This window comes from Lutjanus erythropterus, chromosome 7 (assembly GCF_056507025.1).
Source record: "Lutjanus erythropterus isolate fLutEry1 chromosome 7, fLutEry1.hap2, whole genome shotgun sequence".
Lineage (NCBI taxonomy): Eukaryota > Metazoa > Chordata > Actinopteri > Lutjaniformes > Lutjanidae > Lutjanus > Lutjanus erythropterus.
Genome location: NC_139323.1, coordinates 18,428,010 through 18,446,697, shown reverse-complemented (window position 1 = coordinate 18,446,697; position 18,688 = coordinate 18,428,010). Strand labels below are relative to the sequence as shown.

The 18,688-nt window shown below is 38.8% G+C and overlaps 1 protein-coding gene across 1 annotated transcript in view; it reads left to right on the top strand.

Moving 5' to 3' along the window:
- atf6 (activating transcription factor 6) overlaps positions 1 to 15,739 on the top strand; it is a 43,558-nt gene extending 27,819 nt beyond the window's left edge. Inside the window, exons 15-16 of the mRNA XM_084723036.1 lie at positions 4,102 to 4,186; positions 14,659 to 15,739. Of these exons, the coding sequence (XP_084579162.1) occupies positions 4,102 to 4,186; positions 14,659 to 14,855 (282 nt within the window). The 3' untranslated portion in view covers positions 14,856 to 15,739. The remainder of the gene's footprint in view (positions 1 to 4,101; positions 4,187 to 14,658) is intronic.
- Positions 15,740 to 18,688: the final 2,949 nt, after the last annotated feature.

Here is an 18,688-nt window from a genome sequence, read left to right as displayed (position 1 = left end):
ACAGCAGGGACAATGGCAACAATGGTGTACTCAATCTGAGGGCCTCTGCAGGTCAAGTAGCCGTCCTTCAGTTTCTAGCAGCTTTGTGTTGCGAGTGAGTAGTGAGGGTGTTGTAGTTTATCCAAAATAAAAGTGACATCTCACTGTGTGTCTTAGAAGGAAAAATGTATGGGGTACAATTCCTCTGTAATACTCTAACAAAATAAAGAATTCCTGAGCTTTAATTCTTAATGACCTGTTGACAAAATGTTTTGTTGTAATGCATCATCCAGATAATTTAAAAATGCAATTCTTAAAGACAGAATTTCCCCCCAAAAAATAATGCATAGCCTCATACAAAAAAGATTCCTCTCAATCATCATCCTGCATCTGCAGAGACCCTGCTCTCCTCCCATACCTTCTTATTTTCTTATTTTGCTGTGCTCAGGATGCTTTTCCAAGCCAGAGTGTTGGTAATCGACATCCTGGTAATGAGACTCAGCAATCAATAATCTTTCTTTTGTGTTCACAAACAGCAAATGACAAATCCTACTTATTCTACCTTAAAGTAGCATGTTGTAAATGTCTAATAGTGACATGGTACTTGACAGAAAGAGAGATTTGTAGTTTTTGATTATTTTAACCTTGATGTCTGCAGGTCGCTAAAAAGTCCAGTATAATAAAAATCCAGTAATCTAAATTTTATGTCTGTCTTAATATGATTTTAATAGGTCATAACGATTGTTTGGAATATGAAGTTGACATTATTTTTATAATGTTCCATTAACTTCAGTCTCACTTTTAAAAATTAGAAAACAATTGTATTGATCCCATTGTAACAACTACAAAACAAAATCAACATGGGCTGGATTTTTCTGCCTCAATGCATGGTACGCACGCCCTACCAACTGAGCTATGGGGCGCCCCGGTCTGAAAAAGTCTTAAAACTAACTTGTTGAAACTTGCAGAAATGCTGTTTGAAGCTTAAATTTTTATTTAAAGATGTAGGGCTGCAACTAACGATTATTTCATCAATTAACTGTTTGGCCTGCAAGTATCAAAAAATAGTGGAAAATGGCCATCTCAAATGCAATGTCTTGAAATTGCTTGTTGTGTACTACTTACTTATTTAATTAACATTCAAGACAAAATAAAGACGCACAGTAAATCTTCACAGTTAAGAAAGCACAGAACCGAAGAATTTTTCCTTAAAATAAATAAACAATCAGTTGGATATCAAACTAGTTACTTATTTTCTTTCACGTGATGAATTAACAGGGTTTCAACAGGTCCTTAATAATCTGAATTTAACTACTTAAAATGTCTTGTTAAAAAAGCACACCTGAATGTATGACAGGTGCATCTGATGAAGGTTGTCCAGACCGAAACATCGGATATTTAATAAATCAACAGAAAGCGAGACAGTGTGTGGGAGTCTTTACTGCTTAAAATGTCTTAAAAAATATTTTTGACAGGTCTTACAAGTCCTGCCTCGTCACAGGCCTGCCTTTTTTGGATGTAATTATTTTTTTTTTTTTACTTAAGTGCTGAGGTGGGTTTTAACAGTAATCAAAGATGCATCATTGGGTATGACAAAAAGAATTTATGAAACACCAAATACTAGAAGAACACAGATTACAGGCTTGTTATTTAGTTTGGCCTTTTTAATACTTCCAGACCTTTGTCAGCTTTTCTCAGTCAGTTTATTTGCCTGTATTTTGTTTCCTGGGTTTCAGGGCGTGTGTGTGTGTGTGTTTTTGTGTCAGCAAAGGCGGGTGTGCTTTTGTTTTTTCGTTCCAGTCAGTATGATCTTATTACGAGACTGCCAAAGCTCTGGATTAAATTTGGAATTTGTTTAGATTTTAAAGCCAATCACCACCAATTTTGACTTTTGTCCCTTAAGGCACAAATTTTTCATCATGGCCTGTCCTCGCCCTCGCCAGCAGCAGTTGAGGTCACTCTCTGCAGTATGTGGCCCGCTCAGAGATGGTCATTCTCAGGTTAGGGTTACAGATACATTACCACCTGTGGCTTTGTTAAAGTGTGAAACGAGGTGAGGCGATGGAAAACATAACAAGAGCAAAATATGGAACTGCTCTTACTCCTCCGTCATTTTGCGGTCAAGGTTCACTGCTCGTGTTGTTGTAGCACCTGTGGCTTTATGTAAGTGTGCATTGAGGTGAGGTGGTGGAAACACTGGCTGCTTTCACTGTGGTTTCACCGTATCCAATAAGGTTCGAGGAAAATTCACCTGTTGTCATGGCAGCTGCAGCTGTTGTGTCAGCTTGACAAGCTCGCCGGTCCTCTGATGATGAGCAGTAATGTGATTGGTGTTTTCCTGCCACCCCTCAAGCACAGTCGAGGCACCCTCTCAGTCATTTTTAGTATTTAATACTCCCTTTGGTTGCTTACAACCTCTCCTTTATGCTTTCCAGTGCCATGATCGCCTATGACACCAAAAGCTTTATTCTGAAGAAACAGCTAAGATGATTACTTCTTAGCTGATACATTTTTGTGTAATTTTAAAGAAACTAAGAAGGCATTATTAAGAACACTCTCTAATGTACATTTATGACATACAAAAGACACATATGCTTATCTTACAAGTCTTCCACATTACTTCTTCCTCGCTTAAATCCCTTTCCAACCTCACATTGCACTCCTGCCTGTCATCACTGTAACGCCCCTCATTTTTCATTTCAGCCATGCAGGCTTTGCACGCCAAGTGTGATGGAGTTTCAACCAGTTCTCAGTTAGTCTCTTGGTAGTTGGAAAGCCACAAAAAGCTCAAGTTTTGCAGCTGAAGGAGACCAAATAATTGGTGATTGCTCTTCAGAGTTAACAGTCTCACTTAACTCTTCTTAAGGGGAACCCCACCAACTTCACACATAAAGTTCACTTTACTTCTAATATGAAGTATTACTTGGCCTGTAAAACCAATTGCATAATGTTGCAGGAGGGAACTTTGAAAAACTTGATGTCTAAAGAGTTGCCTTGGATTGAGCATGAAAAAACTGGTAAGACAAATCTTGTGTGTCAAACTGAAGGCTTGGAGCTTAAAAATTATTGAGCTGTATTATGGGAAATGTAGGCTCCAGTATTTTCTTGAAACTGACTCCATATGATATGCTAACCTCTTCTGTTTCAATTTTGAACAATCTGTTTTTCAATGTCTCCCTGAGACCCACAACAAGTGCAATGCTAAATACATGGAGTGCTCCTTTAATTGTGCTTATAGACGCAGTTCTTTTGTCTCTGTTACCTGACCACAATATTAATATGATATGGGAACTGAGGAACCAAAGAGTAAATGGTACCTTCTGATGTCCCATATAATTCTTAATTTCCATGAAATCATTTTCTGAGGCGTCTCAATTTGTACTGTTCACTGTTAATTCTAGGAGAAATTGCTTAATTCAGGTTTCATTCATTAGTTCTGGTACAGGATGGGCTTTTTGAGATGCTTTATTTTGCTAGTTTTAGTCGTCTTCTGTGTGTATTCCATAGTTTTCAGATAATACAGGATTTCTTTCATCAATAGAAAGAAATTAAGAATTGAGATTTAAGTCATGGCTTTAAACTTTTTTAACAGCATTACTGTATGTGTGCGCGTCACATGTGTGTTTGCACATTGGCATTCCTCTCCACCACAACTCCTTCTGAGAGGATGTGCACAGATTAAAACCTTTCCCTCTCATTGTCTAATGAGCTGCACAAAAGCTATTTTAATAGCTCCAGAAACTGGAGGACTTTACTGTTTAATGGCATTTTGATCTCAAGACTTCTGGTGGATTAACAAGTGCAATTATTTGTGCTTCAAGGACCCAAGCTGGCAGTATTGCAATTGGAGTGGTTTAGATGATGGGCCAAAGCATGAAAAAGGGGTCAATTTGAAGAATTTTTTGACTAGAAATTTACTGATGGAAATTATTGCTTTATTCTATGACCTCTTAACCTCCCAGATCATTGAGGAGACGACCTACTGAAAGACAAATTATCAGAGTTATGAACTCAGCTCCAGTTCTTGATCAACACCTGGCAAATGCATGCATCCAACCAGTTTATTTGATTCCAAATAAGCTGTATTTTCCTTTTGATGAACTTCTCTCTCTTTGTTCTCAGGATCATCTTCTACTTCCTGCCACCAACCACAACAAAGGAAGTCGACCCAAGATGTCTGTGGTGTTGCCAGCCATGAACATAAATGGTATGTACTGCAGCACTGACACAACAGTTGGGGAGTTCGTTCACTCAACACAGTGTAACAGATGAGAGGCGAGCTGGTTGCACATTCAGAAACACGTCTCCCCACAAGAATGCATTACTTGTGACCTAAGACACTTTTTTTTTTTTTTTTTTTTTTTTAGGAAAGACTTCTAGGACCAAAATAGAGCACTTTTACTTTTTAAGCCTATTAAGGTGATGCTGATCCTTTTTTTTTTTTTTTTTATCTCTGCTGGTATTTTGTTTTCCAAAATCTACCTTATTGGATTGAGCATATGTTGCCTGTTTAACTTAAATCAAAGTTTCTTTATAGATTTTCTTTGCCAAAAAGTTTCTCTGACATCTGGCGTCTTGTTAGTAGAAGGTCTTTGTTCCCTCCCTCTGAGCCCTTTGTGGTTTCCGAAATGTCCTTCAGCCTCTGATTATACTCTCTGTTACATTTAGCAATGCTGTTAAGTGTCTGTACAGCCACTGACCGACCCACGCGCAGACACAAACTTAGCTTTTTCACTGTGGTCATTTCCTTTTGGCTTTGTTTTTTTTTTTTTTTTTAGATTTTGTACTGAAAATAATGAAGTTCAGTTCTGAGTAGAGACTTTTGTATTTTAGTTAGAGGTACTAAAGTGATATTGAAAATATTTTTTAGCATTATTACATTAAAAAGATAAAATTGTAAAGACAAATGCTTGAATTGTTGGCTTTACATCTATCATCTATACAGTACAACAGTTTTTATTAGCAAGAATAAAAAGTGTTATTTGTACAAAGCACCCAAAAAAACATCCGAGCCAGTATCATTCAGACGTATGGTTTCAGTCCAAGCTGTGCTACCTACAGGCAAGGAAGTGATAGCATATGCAGCACTGACCTGTTTGCCATCGGCAGACAAGTTAGAGTGTTGCAGCTTTTCTGTTTGTGTGGTACTACTGTCTGGTACTAACATTGGTGTATTTGTACACTGCTCGTAGGGTTGTGTCTTTTTCAGCCTGCTAAATGTGAGTTTGTGAGAGAGTTACATGGCAGGTAGGAGTAGTTAGGCTAAGAAGTAGAGCTAAACGATCATGAAAAATATGTGATTGTGACTATTTCAGCTGATATTGCAATTAAAATTTTATTTCTGATGTTAGATGGAATGATAATTTACACATTATCATTCTTATTTTCACTGAAAAACATAATAAAATGATTATGTTGTTATTTTTGTGGGGATCTGTAACAAACCAAGATGCTTCCTTAAGTCTGTAGAATATGATGTGTAGGCCCAGAAATCTCTGCAACATGACAAAATGTAACTTAAAATAGTACACACATTTTGCCTTCAACAAATGTTGCACCTCTTGTGATTTGAAAAATCCAGAATGCAATATTGCCCTTTTAAGTAGATTTAATTGTTCAACCCAACTAAGAAGTCATTAATATGAAATTGATATCTGGACATGTAGGATTGTTGGTCCTTGAACCCTTGTTGTAAGCACTTTGGTTTGCCACACAAAACATTCACTGTCATTGTTGCACATGATGGCTGCATGCTAGTGATGAAAAATCAAATTACAGGTCCTCTTCAGATTATAGAGCAGAGAGAGCTCATCTAGACCGCTTCATTTCCTCTTTAAGAGAACAATTGCCATCCACAGCTTGTCACAGCTGTCATAGTGGGTGGCAATCAGAGTGCACTCGGTTTGTGGTTTGGGGGGTGATTTCCACCAGCCCATTTGAGAAGCAATCACCCGTTAATTTGACCACCTGCTCTCAAAACAAACCCATCCAAAACACTGGTATACATGAGGTGCGCCTGAGTATCTGAACCCTTTATTGGCAAAAACCCTGGACCTTGATCAGTGCATTTGTTGCAAAACAGTTTTTTATGAATAATTTAAGTATACAGATGTTCTTGATTTCCATGAGCTCATCATAGCTTTTCTCCGTGGTCCTTAGATCTGCTGGATTATCGATACAGTATGTCAAAATCAGGTCATCAGAGATTTCAGTGAAAAGAAGCCTTTGTCCAGACACTGCAGACTTAATTATCAAGTGGCTTAATTTTCGCCAGGCCTATAAGGAAGGTGAACTGAAAGGAAACCTACTCAAGAGGAACTATGTTTACATAGGGTGTGAGCAATTAGGAAGACGGCCTGTTGTTGTTGGCTGTTAACCAGGCACTTTTATCAGAAATCTTCTTGTTCTGCTGTTATCTCCCTGTCTTGTTTGTGGCAAAGAACCAGCAACAGATTTGTGTAGTGATTCAACCAGCTCTGAGAAGAGTGAGTCAGTGGAATATGAGCCTGTTACTCAGCAGGGGAAGACATGGCCATTGGGAAATAACTTTTTTTTTTCTGAAAGGGCGGTGTTGGAGATGAAGATTGATGAAGGTAAACATTGTTCTTGGTTGGTCTTGTCAGGGAGGAATGTTAAGGTCCGTGCCGGTCAGATGGCCCATTGAAATAGCAGTAAATAGTGAAATCCAAGACCTCCTTTTCAGCTAATTGTTGAAATAGGCAAACAAAGGTGGCATTCAGAGAGATATATCAGGCCTGGAAAGATTCTTGTTACCTCAAGAAAAAGATCTTTGATTTGCAAAATCTGTCATGGATGCCTGCAGTTGACCTCAAATTCAAAACAGTGTGTTCTTCTCTGCTTTGGACCAAAAGTTTTTTCCTGCTTGTTTCAGGCATTAGTGTGCTTGCATCTAATGTTTTGGCTGGACCATGTGGCATCTTTTCCCTGTTTTCTATACATATAGATTGGCCTGGCTGAAGTTGGTTTGACTAGTCACATCAGCCCAACAGGGATTTACATCTCCATTACAACAGTGCTACCTGCTTGAAGGTGTATCTTTTAACTGATATACTTGTCTTGAATCAAGCAGCTGTTAAAGACCTGATAAAGAAGTTTAATTTCCTAAACATTCTTAGTAATAAAAGTCCCCCGTTATTTTGTTCATTGACAGCTTATATTATGGCACAACAAAGTGTTTGATTTTCATCAGGATTGACAGCGACGGAAAAGAAAAACTAAATTTCAAACAACAGAGATTCAGTTAGAAGCTACAAAAGAACTGAGAGCAGGGACCCTTAAAGGACTTTTAAATACACCTCTCTCTGGTCTGTCTACACAGATGTGTAGACATGCAACTGCCTGCATGTCTGGGCGAGGCATCACTTTGAGGCCCTACTATGGAGAAGGTCCATCCCAAGTGTAAGTTAGCACATCTTGGTGCGATAAAAATGGCAGTAGAAATGCAAATCAGCAAGGCATGTTTCCACACAGCATGACCAAAAGTGACAATGGGAAGGCCCAATTTTAGCGCAGTGCCTTTCAGACTTTTTGTTCCCTAGGAACAACAAAGGGTGAGCCAAGATCTCAGGCACAGCTGTATTCATATCTATGCAAAATAGCCTCTATAATTAAACTAACGAAAGGAGGCAAAGAGTATCCTGCAGCCAATCAGAGACAGAGTTCCTGGAGTGCAGGTTGGGGGAAAAAAATTAGGCATCAATCAGGACCTTTGATGCGTCACACTACTAATTCCCACCATCTGTTAACTAAATACAGCAACAGCAAAAACTGTGTTGGCTTTGATGGAATGATTATAAAGGATTTTTTTAGGGTCTAGAATTTGCCTTTGTATTAGGAAATGAATGCATTAAATGTGCCGATATAGCAAATTAAAAGTTTATTCATAACTTATTGTTTAGTTGTATCGTGCAGTAATAATGTATGGTTGTCACAAACTTTCAAGGCATACTTGGACTTGCCTCACTTCACACAGTTTTTTCTTTCACTCTGTTTGGGAGCTACTGTTTTAAAGAAAAAACCAACACCAGTTTTATGTTAGCACAGATGCATGTACAGTAGCTACAGTCTCAGATGCCACAGCTGTTCCTCCTGGTAGTGCCTTGTTGACCTGACAGCAAGAACTGTTGTTAAAAAACCAAGCCAACAGAGGCTGACATAGAAAAGAGTTTGGTGAAAGTGCAAGACCCGCGTGGTCCTCCCTCCTTCAACATATAAAGCCCCATGTGTCCTGCAGATGACAACCTTCAAGTAGCATTTTAAATTTATGCTGTCTTTGTTTGAAACTTTGAAGTGATTAAGTGCAAATGTACATATTTAGCCAGGCGAGACCCTTAGCAAAGCAGAAACACTGTCGTCCTTCTGGTGCATGATTGCTCCACAGTGGAAGATAATTCTTTCCAGCTCCCTGTTGCTGCTCTCCTTTAGGAATGCCTTCCTCCTCCAGTCACTAAATGGTTTTCATCTGGAGGAGGTGGATAGACTCTGTTAATCTAGAGTGAGCGTTTGGTCTGTCTTGGTCAATAACCGAATGTGGAAGGTAGAGACTTTGATGTAAGCCATCGTCTGTTTCTGTCTGGCTGCGTGTCCACGGTTCAGGGGTTCTGTTAAAGTTACTTGACCTTGACGTCCTTGATTCTCTCTGACTGAGCAGTGGCTCCTCATAGGGCCTGAAGAGTGTGTTTGTTTAATGATCCTCTGAGTTTGAAAGTAGCTCAATCAAGTGGAAGCGACGTGTTTGGAGGAGAGGAATGTTTTGGAGATTACATCATTTACAGGTGGATCGACTGTGGGACACACTGCAGTCTATTTTTACTTCTCTGAGATTGTACATGTGCACTCTAGCCAACAGGCAGCTTTCACTGTGGGTTCAAGGTAGAGCTCCACACCACTCAAGGAGTTGTGGGGTCAAATTTTCCTACTACTCGAATCTAGAAAAACATCCCCACCAGTGCTTTGGAACGGATTGCTCTCCTACCAACCCAGTTGTTTAACCCTTGCCATCCTTGCCAAAATAAATTCTAGTTTGTGCAAGTGATTCTTTGCCTCAGTGACTTAATTCTCTAAACTAGTTATTAGCCATGCTAGCTGCATAGTTGATTCTGTTGATGGCAGCATCGGTCGTTGAGCATCACTTTGGTAGGGACTGAAGTATCTTAACCTTTTGATTGATTGCATTGAAATTTTGTGCAGATATTTACGATAGACAATCCTACCAACGTTGGTGATACCATGATCTTCCCTTTAGCACCACCATCTGGCTGGACTTAATTGTTTTTAGTGAAATGTCTCAGCAACTATTAAATGGATTGCTGGGAAATTTAGTTCGGACACCCCTCAGGATGAACTGTAATAACTTGGTCATCCTTTAACTTTAGGGTCATCAAGAGCTCAGAATTGTAGTTTTTCCTCTACTTAGCTTTATCACTAAATACTTGACATTCCTATCAACATCAACTGTATGGTTTCAGTGCTAATTCATGAATGATAACATGCTAAGATGCTAAACTGTAATGAGTGACATGGTTGGGAATATACTGTAGGGTTCCGCAACATGTTAAAACTTTTCAGTCTGCCACTGTCAGCCCAAAAATCACCAAAATCGTGTTTGTTAGTCTTCCAACAATCACCAGTTCTGGTTTGGTTGAATTTCTTAATTCATTGTATTAGATGTGAAAATATTCTGGCTGTAGAGGCTGTTTTCCTCTCATTTGTCCTCCAGCACAGTGGGCATGTTGTATGCTGCTGCATGAGAGTGCGCTCCCGTGCATGTGCTCTGCAGACCATTAAATTAGTAAAACAAAAAGACAAAAACCACCATCAAAAAGCAGCCAGCGATTGACTCCAATCACTCACCACCCATATACCGTACCTGCTAAATTTTCTAGTGGTAGAACATTGCTTTATTTTTCAACATTGGATTGTGCATTCTATTGTAGAACATCCCAGTCATTCAGTATAAATAAAACGTGCATATTGGCAGAATATATAATATCTGAAAACTGTCTGGATTATGAGGGTATTTGATAGCCTAATAGACATCCTATTAGACCTGCTGTTATTTTTATTGACCCAAATCATGTCTTGTGATTGTGTGATTATACTTGCTGATGAATTGCTTCCTTTCTGGTATTAACAAAAGCTTCCCTCATGAACACATCCTCAGAGTTTGTGCCAGTCTGGCAGCCACCATCCTCCCGCGATGCACTCTCAGGTTTCCTCAGATGTGTTGTTGCCAGACATTGGGGTTTTATCAGCAGCACACACCAGCTCACTGTGTCGCTGAAACTTTCTGGAACATCTCCAGATGGCACACTAGTAAAAGAGGGAAGGAGACCACGCAGCGCAGGACGGTAGATTTGGCAGCTCCTTCAAAGAGCTGCTGTTTGAGGTTGAGCCTCGTGGCTGTGTGTTTCCTGTTTCACTGTTCAGGCTTCTCAAGCAGTAGGCTGAATAGAATTTAGACATATTGGTAATTTGGTGAAAGGTGGATGTAATCAGTGTGCAGAATTAAATGAGGGTCTTCAATTTGAATAAAGGTTTGGATTAAGGCCTACAAATCACAGTGTAAGTACTGGCATTACACTGTTCCCTATAATTATTACAAAATAATTGCACTATTGTTTGCTGTTTTGAGTGGAGCACGTAGTGCACAGTGGGTTATTAGAAATATCTACTAAAAGAAGCTTCTTACTGGGAACTATACAGATGAGAGTGACTTTTAGTGATATGATCAATTAATATCAAATCTTGATTAGTCCAGGTTTTAAGACAGCTTTGTATGTTCTTGGATTGGTCACTGTAAGGCAGGTCTACTAAGTTACTGTTTTTCATAATGCCTCCGTATCAGCAACAGCTGGTACCATTCATGTGAACACATGGTACCATTCATGTGAATACGATGTCTCGGTACCACTTGAATTTGGTCCAAACATCCACTTGGACTTTAAGATGAACTGATGAGAATTTTGAGCTCAAAGGTCACCATGTCCTCACAAATCATGTTGGCAGTAACTCAGGATTTCATATGCTAATTCTGACAAAATGTTATATAAATATCTAATAGGATAAAATAATGACATGGTGACATTTTGTATCTGAAAGGTCAAAGGTCAGCATCACTGTGACATTATCATGTTCAGCTCTTTATCAGTCCTCTACTCAGTAATAATAGTTTCATAGACAGCATGTTTCTCATTGGAAATTATTCACTGGAATCATACACGTGTACTGTAGTGCCAAAGAAAATCCACTTAATACTTGATACCTTTTATTAAATTTTCCCACTACATGTATTATAAGAGTCTGGACAGACATGGATGTGAACTGCAACTTAACTGGCTGGCAGAGGCATACAACCACAAGGCGGTAATTCTACTTTAGAAGTGCCAGATTTGAAAAAAGCCAAGTGCCAAACAAAGGGGCTGGACGGTTACATTTCCTATGTGTGACTTGTAAAGTTAGGAATTCAAAGTGTAAAACAATGCACCATTTTTCTTCCACTTAATTTGTTTTTACAAGTGGAAAAAAAGCATTATGTACCAAAATACAGAAAAAACAATGCACCTTTGTTACCTTAGATGAGAAGTAGGTGGTTGTTTTAAAAAACACAATGTTGCATTTAACACATTTTTTCATTCAGTTTAACTCTCCTAAATTCCCTGTTTAAACAACAAGTTATCTTTTTAATAAAATACGTGTCTTTGTGCTTAACAACAGGCATAGCCAACAAATGGGCTAATTAGCCCACCAATAAAATGATGATCTTCTAAGAAGCAACATAAACACCCGTAAACGTGGAATGTTAGCAGGTTATTAAAATAAAATCGCAATTACATACTTTGTTCCATATTTATACATGATCAAAGGGCTGGTTCAAGGTCGTTTAAGGGCCTGATTCAGCCCACGGGCTGCCAGTTTAATAGGTCTACCATTGGTTACGGGTGTTCAACTCACTTGATCAAAGTATTTATGAGCTAAGAAGAGGATGTGCAGGCTGTAATACAAAGCAGTGCAAGTCAAGTTATACTGCCTATAAAATTGCCCTTCCAAAAAATTAAACAAGCAAATGTTAAAAGGGCTGGCAAACTCTTGCACCAACACCAACCCACATGATGCTTTCACCACCCAAGACTGCTGTATCTTCGCTCAGTTCTTTTTAAAAGCAGTTAGTGATATTTTTATTCAAAGACATCTTGCTTTGTTTTTCCATGCTTGCATTTTCATGCAACTTTTTTTGAACATCTATCATAATTTGCAGGGTTTCCATTATATTCATCCTCCTCATGTGTTTTGCATTTGGATTAAGTATGTGACACGTTTCCACTTTGTGCTGCCGGCATATCTGTTGGAATTCTATTTATTATTGGACTGAAATTAGCAAAGTAGGGGTAATGTCAGAGCAGTTTATTTTGAGCTGAACAGAATCCACAAGCCTGACTGCACAGTAATGACAAGACCTTGAACCAAGAGGGAAAAAAATCAACTGTGATCTCATCAAGCTATATGGAGATACACAGAGAATAACTTTTCCAGCTCCACATCAGGCAGAAGCCTAACTCAAGATAGACATAGCGTGACAAAGAGCAAAATCCAAACCCAGAGGATGATTTCCTGAGATTGTCTGTTTGAGGAGTTCCAGTTTCACTGCAGGTGCACACGAGGAAGTTCAGCAGCAGATGAAATCATACTCAGCATTACGTCTACTAACCATCTAATGATATGAACATCCGTGGAGTCCACCTGCAGAAGGAGCTATTGTATTGTCATCGTACAGTATGATCTGATAAACTCTAACTGCCCCTCAAGTTAACGTTTGTGGAAATCCTGCAGACAAAGCTGATGTCTTGCACAGGTGTCTGGAAAAAGACTGCAGCTTTTAAACAACTTGGAGCTCTCTCAGGCATTTTAAAGACGCCTACAGCTCCGCTTCTGGGTCATATACGAGTGCACTAAAACTGACTGAGCTGTGTTTGGCTTGTGTGCTCCATATGGGGAATGTTGTTATCATCTTGACTCTCTAGCTGACACACAAAGGAAGCCCTGAGTCTTTAAGTTGTCTGTTAATGTAAATACGCAAGGGATCGTTCACCAGTTAATAGCTTTTTCTAGCAAAGAACTTTACAAGCGTGTCCACTTTAGAAGATGTTCTTCCCCCTGGCTGAGCAGAGTTAGGCTGTGGGAGACCACAAACTACAAACCACGCTGTTGTTCTATGTCCCGGATCTTTTTCCAAACTTGAGTTTCCCAAGATAAAGCCAGAGTAATTACTTTGTAGCCTGAACCTCACAATGACCTCCTGAAAATGTATTTATCTTTGATAATGAGCTTAGTGTTTATCATTGTCCTGTACACCGTCTGCGGTGAGTTGCAGTCTCTGGGGTTTTTTTCAAATACAATAGCCTGACTCATCATCATCGATCACTTTCAGTCCCCCAATCCTGCCAGAGATATTTCTTTTCTTCTCTGAACTCGATGGGAAGCCTTCAAGGATCCTGACTCATCATCACTGATCAGCACTTTCACACACTTGCCAGAGTTTCTTCTTTTTTCTTCTCAAATTTGCATGTGCTCTTGTTTAGAGCTGTTTTGTTTATCTCTATGAAGGAGAAAATCCAGTTTGTGACTCACCTCTGGACTCCATTTGTAACCAGGCCTCCAGCTGTACTCACCACAGTTCTCAACCCCCCTAACTACCTCAATCAATACTCTTTTATGCTCCCAAAATGCTCTCTTAGTATGTCTTTTTGCAACATGTATGACACACAAACTGCTAGTAATAATGAAGATGATGATGCACTGGAAAAATCCTGCCCTTCACACATTTTTTTATGTCAGTTACATGTTCTATAGATACAGACATTGAAACTGTCATGAAAGATGTCATGTTGCTAGTATGATGTTAATAGGACTATCAAAATGCAAAATCTCTGCATGAACAGTTGCTGCAGCTGTACATGAGCTGCACTTCCAATAAAGAGAAGAGTTAAGGGAAATAAAGGAGGAACAAATGGAGGAGAAGACATGAGTAGACAGGGCAAGAACATGTGAGAGGAGAGGAGAGGAGAGGAGAGGAGAGGAGAGGAGAGGAGAGGAGAGGAGAGGAGAGGAGAGGAGAGGAGAGGAGAGGAGAGAGGAGAGAAGAAAGATTGGAGAGGGACAGAGAAAAGAGGAGAAGGCCTGACGGTTATCTGGAGAACTTTTGAAGAAAATATAAATGTTATTTTGTCAATGTTTTATTATGAGCAAACTGTTAAGTTTTCCATTTAGAAAAAGTTACAAAACTGTTGTTGTCAAATAAAGTTCTTAGAAAGAAAGAAAATATGAGTTGGCCAGAATTGGCAGGTCAGGCATTCTTTTTTTTTTTCTAAAACTTTATCTGTATTGGTTTTATAACATAACAACCCTTGGGTGAAATAACATAGCAGTCTTCAAAAATATAGTCACATAAATGTAAAATCAGCAATTCTAATAAATTTGTTTTTATTTGATTTGATCATAGATGTGTCCAGGTCAGACTTTAAAAAAATTGGGAATCAGAATCGGCTAAGAAAATTGCAACTGGTGCATCTCTGATAATGAATCTATGATAATTTATTTATTGATGCATTCAGTGGTGCATCTCGAATTAACAACCCTCTGCTTTCTTTTCTGCCATTACAGACAGCATCATAAGGGACAAAGAGTATGAGGTGATGATGCAGATCGACTGTGAAGTAACGGACACCAGGATACTCCACATCAGGTCCTCCGCCATCCCACCTCTGCTCAGGGTCAACCACACAGACACGTTTTACCAGCACTCCCCAACTGACAACCAGGCTGCGCCTCCTGTCGGCGTGCTGATGGGGTCTGCTTGAGATCACCAGCAGCCCGCAGCACCTTTATAATTTATAACTCCTTAACAAAACTTATGAAGACAAACGGAACACAAAACCTCAGTTACCAGGTCTGTGTGTTTATGATGAAGTATTTTTAATCTGGCGTACTCCCACTGACTTCATGATTGTGATTTAAATTTGAATTAAATCTAGTCGTTACAATACAAAGGTAGCTCCAATTGTCAGCATCAGTCAGCCACATTCTTTATTAGGGCTGATATCCGGAGCTAGTCTGTTGCTCCTTGTGTGGCAACACCGACTTCTCCCCACAACCCCAGACGCCCCGCATAAGGGTAATTGCTTAGCAGCAGGGGGTAGAGCATTGAACCCTGAGTCACCCCATCATAACACAAATACTTTTGCCCTGTAGCAGCTCTCCTCAAGTCTTTCTTTTTTGGTTGTTAATTTTTGGGACAAGCTGCAAAGCCAGAGGAGGAAACAGAAAATGATTATACATCCAAAATTAATCTCACAGGGAACTTTTCTAATTAAAAACAGAAAAAGACATTTATGATATCAGCGTTTTGAAGCACAACAAATTCTATTGGAGCGCTGTAATCGTCTCTCTTACTCATATGAAGTCTGTTTGCCTCTCTAAATAAAGCAAATTTTATTAGCAAGGCAGTAAGAGATGCCAGATTGATTAAATGTGGCATTAGAGGCAGTCGGTAAACTCAGGAAGTCAGGTGATCTGTGAAAGCTAGCAGGCTAACCACTATAGGGCTTTTTACACTGAATGTTCTTAGCCCAGGGTTATCTTTAACCCTAGGCCAAGAATTAACCCTGGGATAACTTAACCCCCTTTCACAAACACATTGTTAGCCCAGGGTAAAGCTGAGCTCAGGGCTGTATGATTCACGCTGCTCTTCGGTTAACTGTAGGTTAGATGTCCGAAGGTACAGCAACTGAATGTTACGTGACCACTCCTTTAATCTTCTAGCCCCGTTTCACACTGGCAGCTTTTAGCTCTGGGCTTAGTCGATTTTCAGGAGATAATTCGGCAAACTCTGGAATGTGCCAGTGTGAAAGCTTTCTTACCTTAAAGCTAACGGCTCACTTAATCTGGGTCTAAGTGCAGTGTAAAAAGCCCTTATGTTGTTGACTGGTTTCCATTAAATTAAGGACTTCAGGTGCTGTTTTTAGTTAGCACTGTATTGATGACGAAATTCTCTTCCTAATTCTTTGGTCTTTGCACTGTGCTTTTCAGAATTAGATGGATATTTATTTGTATTATTATGTAACGGTAAGGCCAACTCCTGTGGTGTGATACAATTCACTTATTTCTGCTGTCATAACTTTCTTCTCTCAAGATTTATTGAGTTTACTTTCTCTATCCGCCTGATAATGCTTCGTGGGAACATTTTATCATAGCATAGTACAGAAAATCTAATAACATATTGTATATACAGTAATACTGGTGGAAGGCAAGGAAACATTAGATGAGATGTTGGTGTGGGGAGATTTATGTAGTGTCCATTTACAGGGTGGAGGTTTTCTCCCAGAAAAATGTGTCTTCATCAAATTTGAAACCCCTCCTTTATCCGTTGAGCTAAAAGGATGTTTGACATGTAACCACTGGGTTCTGACTTCTCCGTCCACGGGTTAAATTGCACTTTTATTTGGTGCACTGAAACCTTTATTGAAATTGGGACCTGCTGGGAATTCTTTTTGAAAAAGTTGTGTGAAGGAGTTGTATTTTCTGCTGTTTTTAGTAGTGATTTGTTGGGGGTAAAATGCACTCTAAGTGCAGAATCTGGGAGGATCAGTTCTGGCCTAAATTAAATGCCTTATATCAGTGTACCTGTAATTGTGGGTAAAATTCATATTAAATAATAAGTTATACATCATCAGAATTTGAAATTGTTTGCTTATACAGACAGTTTTTTGTATAAAATAACAAACTATACTTTTGTGTGTGAAAGTGCATTTCTTTCCGCTACATAATTGTACAGATGGATATGTTTTAGCTCAACAGATGCCCATAAAAAATGTTCAGAAAGAAAAAAAACACACCCTTTACTTGTGTTTTCTTAAGCCAGGCCATCTGTGTGTGTAATTTTTTTGGCCTTTTTGGTTTCAAGAACATATTTGATTCACCACAATGTTTTCACTGTATCCCAACAGTACAACAGTACAACACAATTACAACTTTTTAGGCTTTGTTTTTTGTATTCTTTTGTGTGCATAAACCAAAATAAACACTGGATTTTCTCTAACCATGTCTCTTTTTGTGCATTCTTTGGCCCGTTGGGGGAAAATCCTATAACTGCATTATTTTATTTTTTGTCCAACATGTATAATAGATTGATGGTGACTGTGCATTTTCTTCCATAGCAACTCATTACATACATCCAGTAACAGTAAATTAAAGGCTTAAACACTTGTTTGTATATCTGTGTTTATTGTTTTTCCTCCTACTCCTTTTTTTGCCTGGTTGTTTTCTATCCTTACAGGCTGTAAACCACTTAAACTATGATTAGCCAAACAAAGAAGACATTTTCTGTTAGTATTTCCAAACTTTATTGCAGTCTCCTCAGAACAGTCTGATATGAAGGGAGTAAGTGCTTTCACAAGACAAAGGTCAACAGCAATACCTGTGAGGACCTGTGGCATATGATGCAAGAAAAACTGAATACAAAATAATGTGTATAAAACAGAAAATGTAATTTGTCCATATATTGTTGGGTATTTGTTCAAAGAGTATGCTTCTGTGAACTGGTTCTTTTATGGGAACCTTCCTAGGCCCCACCCCTTTTGAAACCTCGTTTCTTGTTTCCTGTACTTAGATTTGCTGTGTGCTCAGTTCGTCTATGTTGGAAAGTACCAAATTTTGAAGGTTAAAAGATGTTGCTGCAGTACTTGTAAAAGCCACATATATAGACTATAGTCACATCTTAAGTTAGCTAATGTTAGCAAGATGCTAGCAATCACTACCTAGCTAGTTAGCTACTGTTTTGCGTTATAACAAAATGCTTGCTAACTTGCTAGCTAATCTACATCGATTGTTAACTAGCAGGTTACAACTGATAGCTTATGTTAGCGACACACTAGTTTGCTAATCTACTTCAAACATTAGAGAGCCAGCTAGCATTTTGTTAACATTAGCTAACTTATGATGTGACTTGGCCCTAAATATTTCCCATTTTCATCTCTCTCAGCATCATCTTCTAACCACCTCCAACATTTTCTTTTATCATAACGTAATACACAGCATATCCAAGTATAGAAAACAAGAAAGGAGAAGATTGACAGAGGTTCCTTTGGGTTCCAAGTTTGCTCAACTATTATTGGAACTCAGTGCAAAAAGGGGCAGGACTTAAGGAAGGTCCATTGCTAAAGCATGGTTTTACTCCAGCCATGAATTTATTATTTTTACATTCATTTATTTCATAGGGCTTTCTTTTTTTACAGTATTACAATATATACAGTACAACATGATGTGTTGACCGAGGAATCAGGCTCATCGTTTCACTTATTTCAGGTAAAAATGTCAAAAAAGTCTTGATGAGGACAAAACAATTTCGTCACAATATACTGAAGTACATTTGTACGTTTGGCCCCCATTTGTCTCCATGCTGAAGCACAGACATATATACGTAGACACTGCATTGTCCTTTCAGTTAGTTGTTTTTATATTCAAGGGTTCATCATGTACATTAAGTCAAGTTAGAATAAGAATACTTTTTTCCTACTCCATGCAAACCATAGACCCTTGAATATGACATGACTCGTTGCAATTGATCGAGAAATGTAAACATAACAGTGCTTTTCATCCAGAAAAGGTCCACTGTTTACATGTCTGTTCACAGACC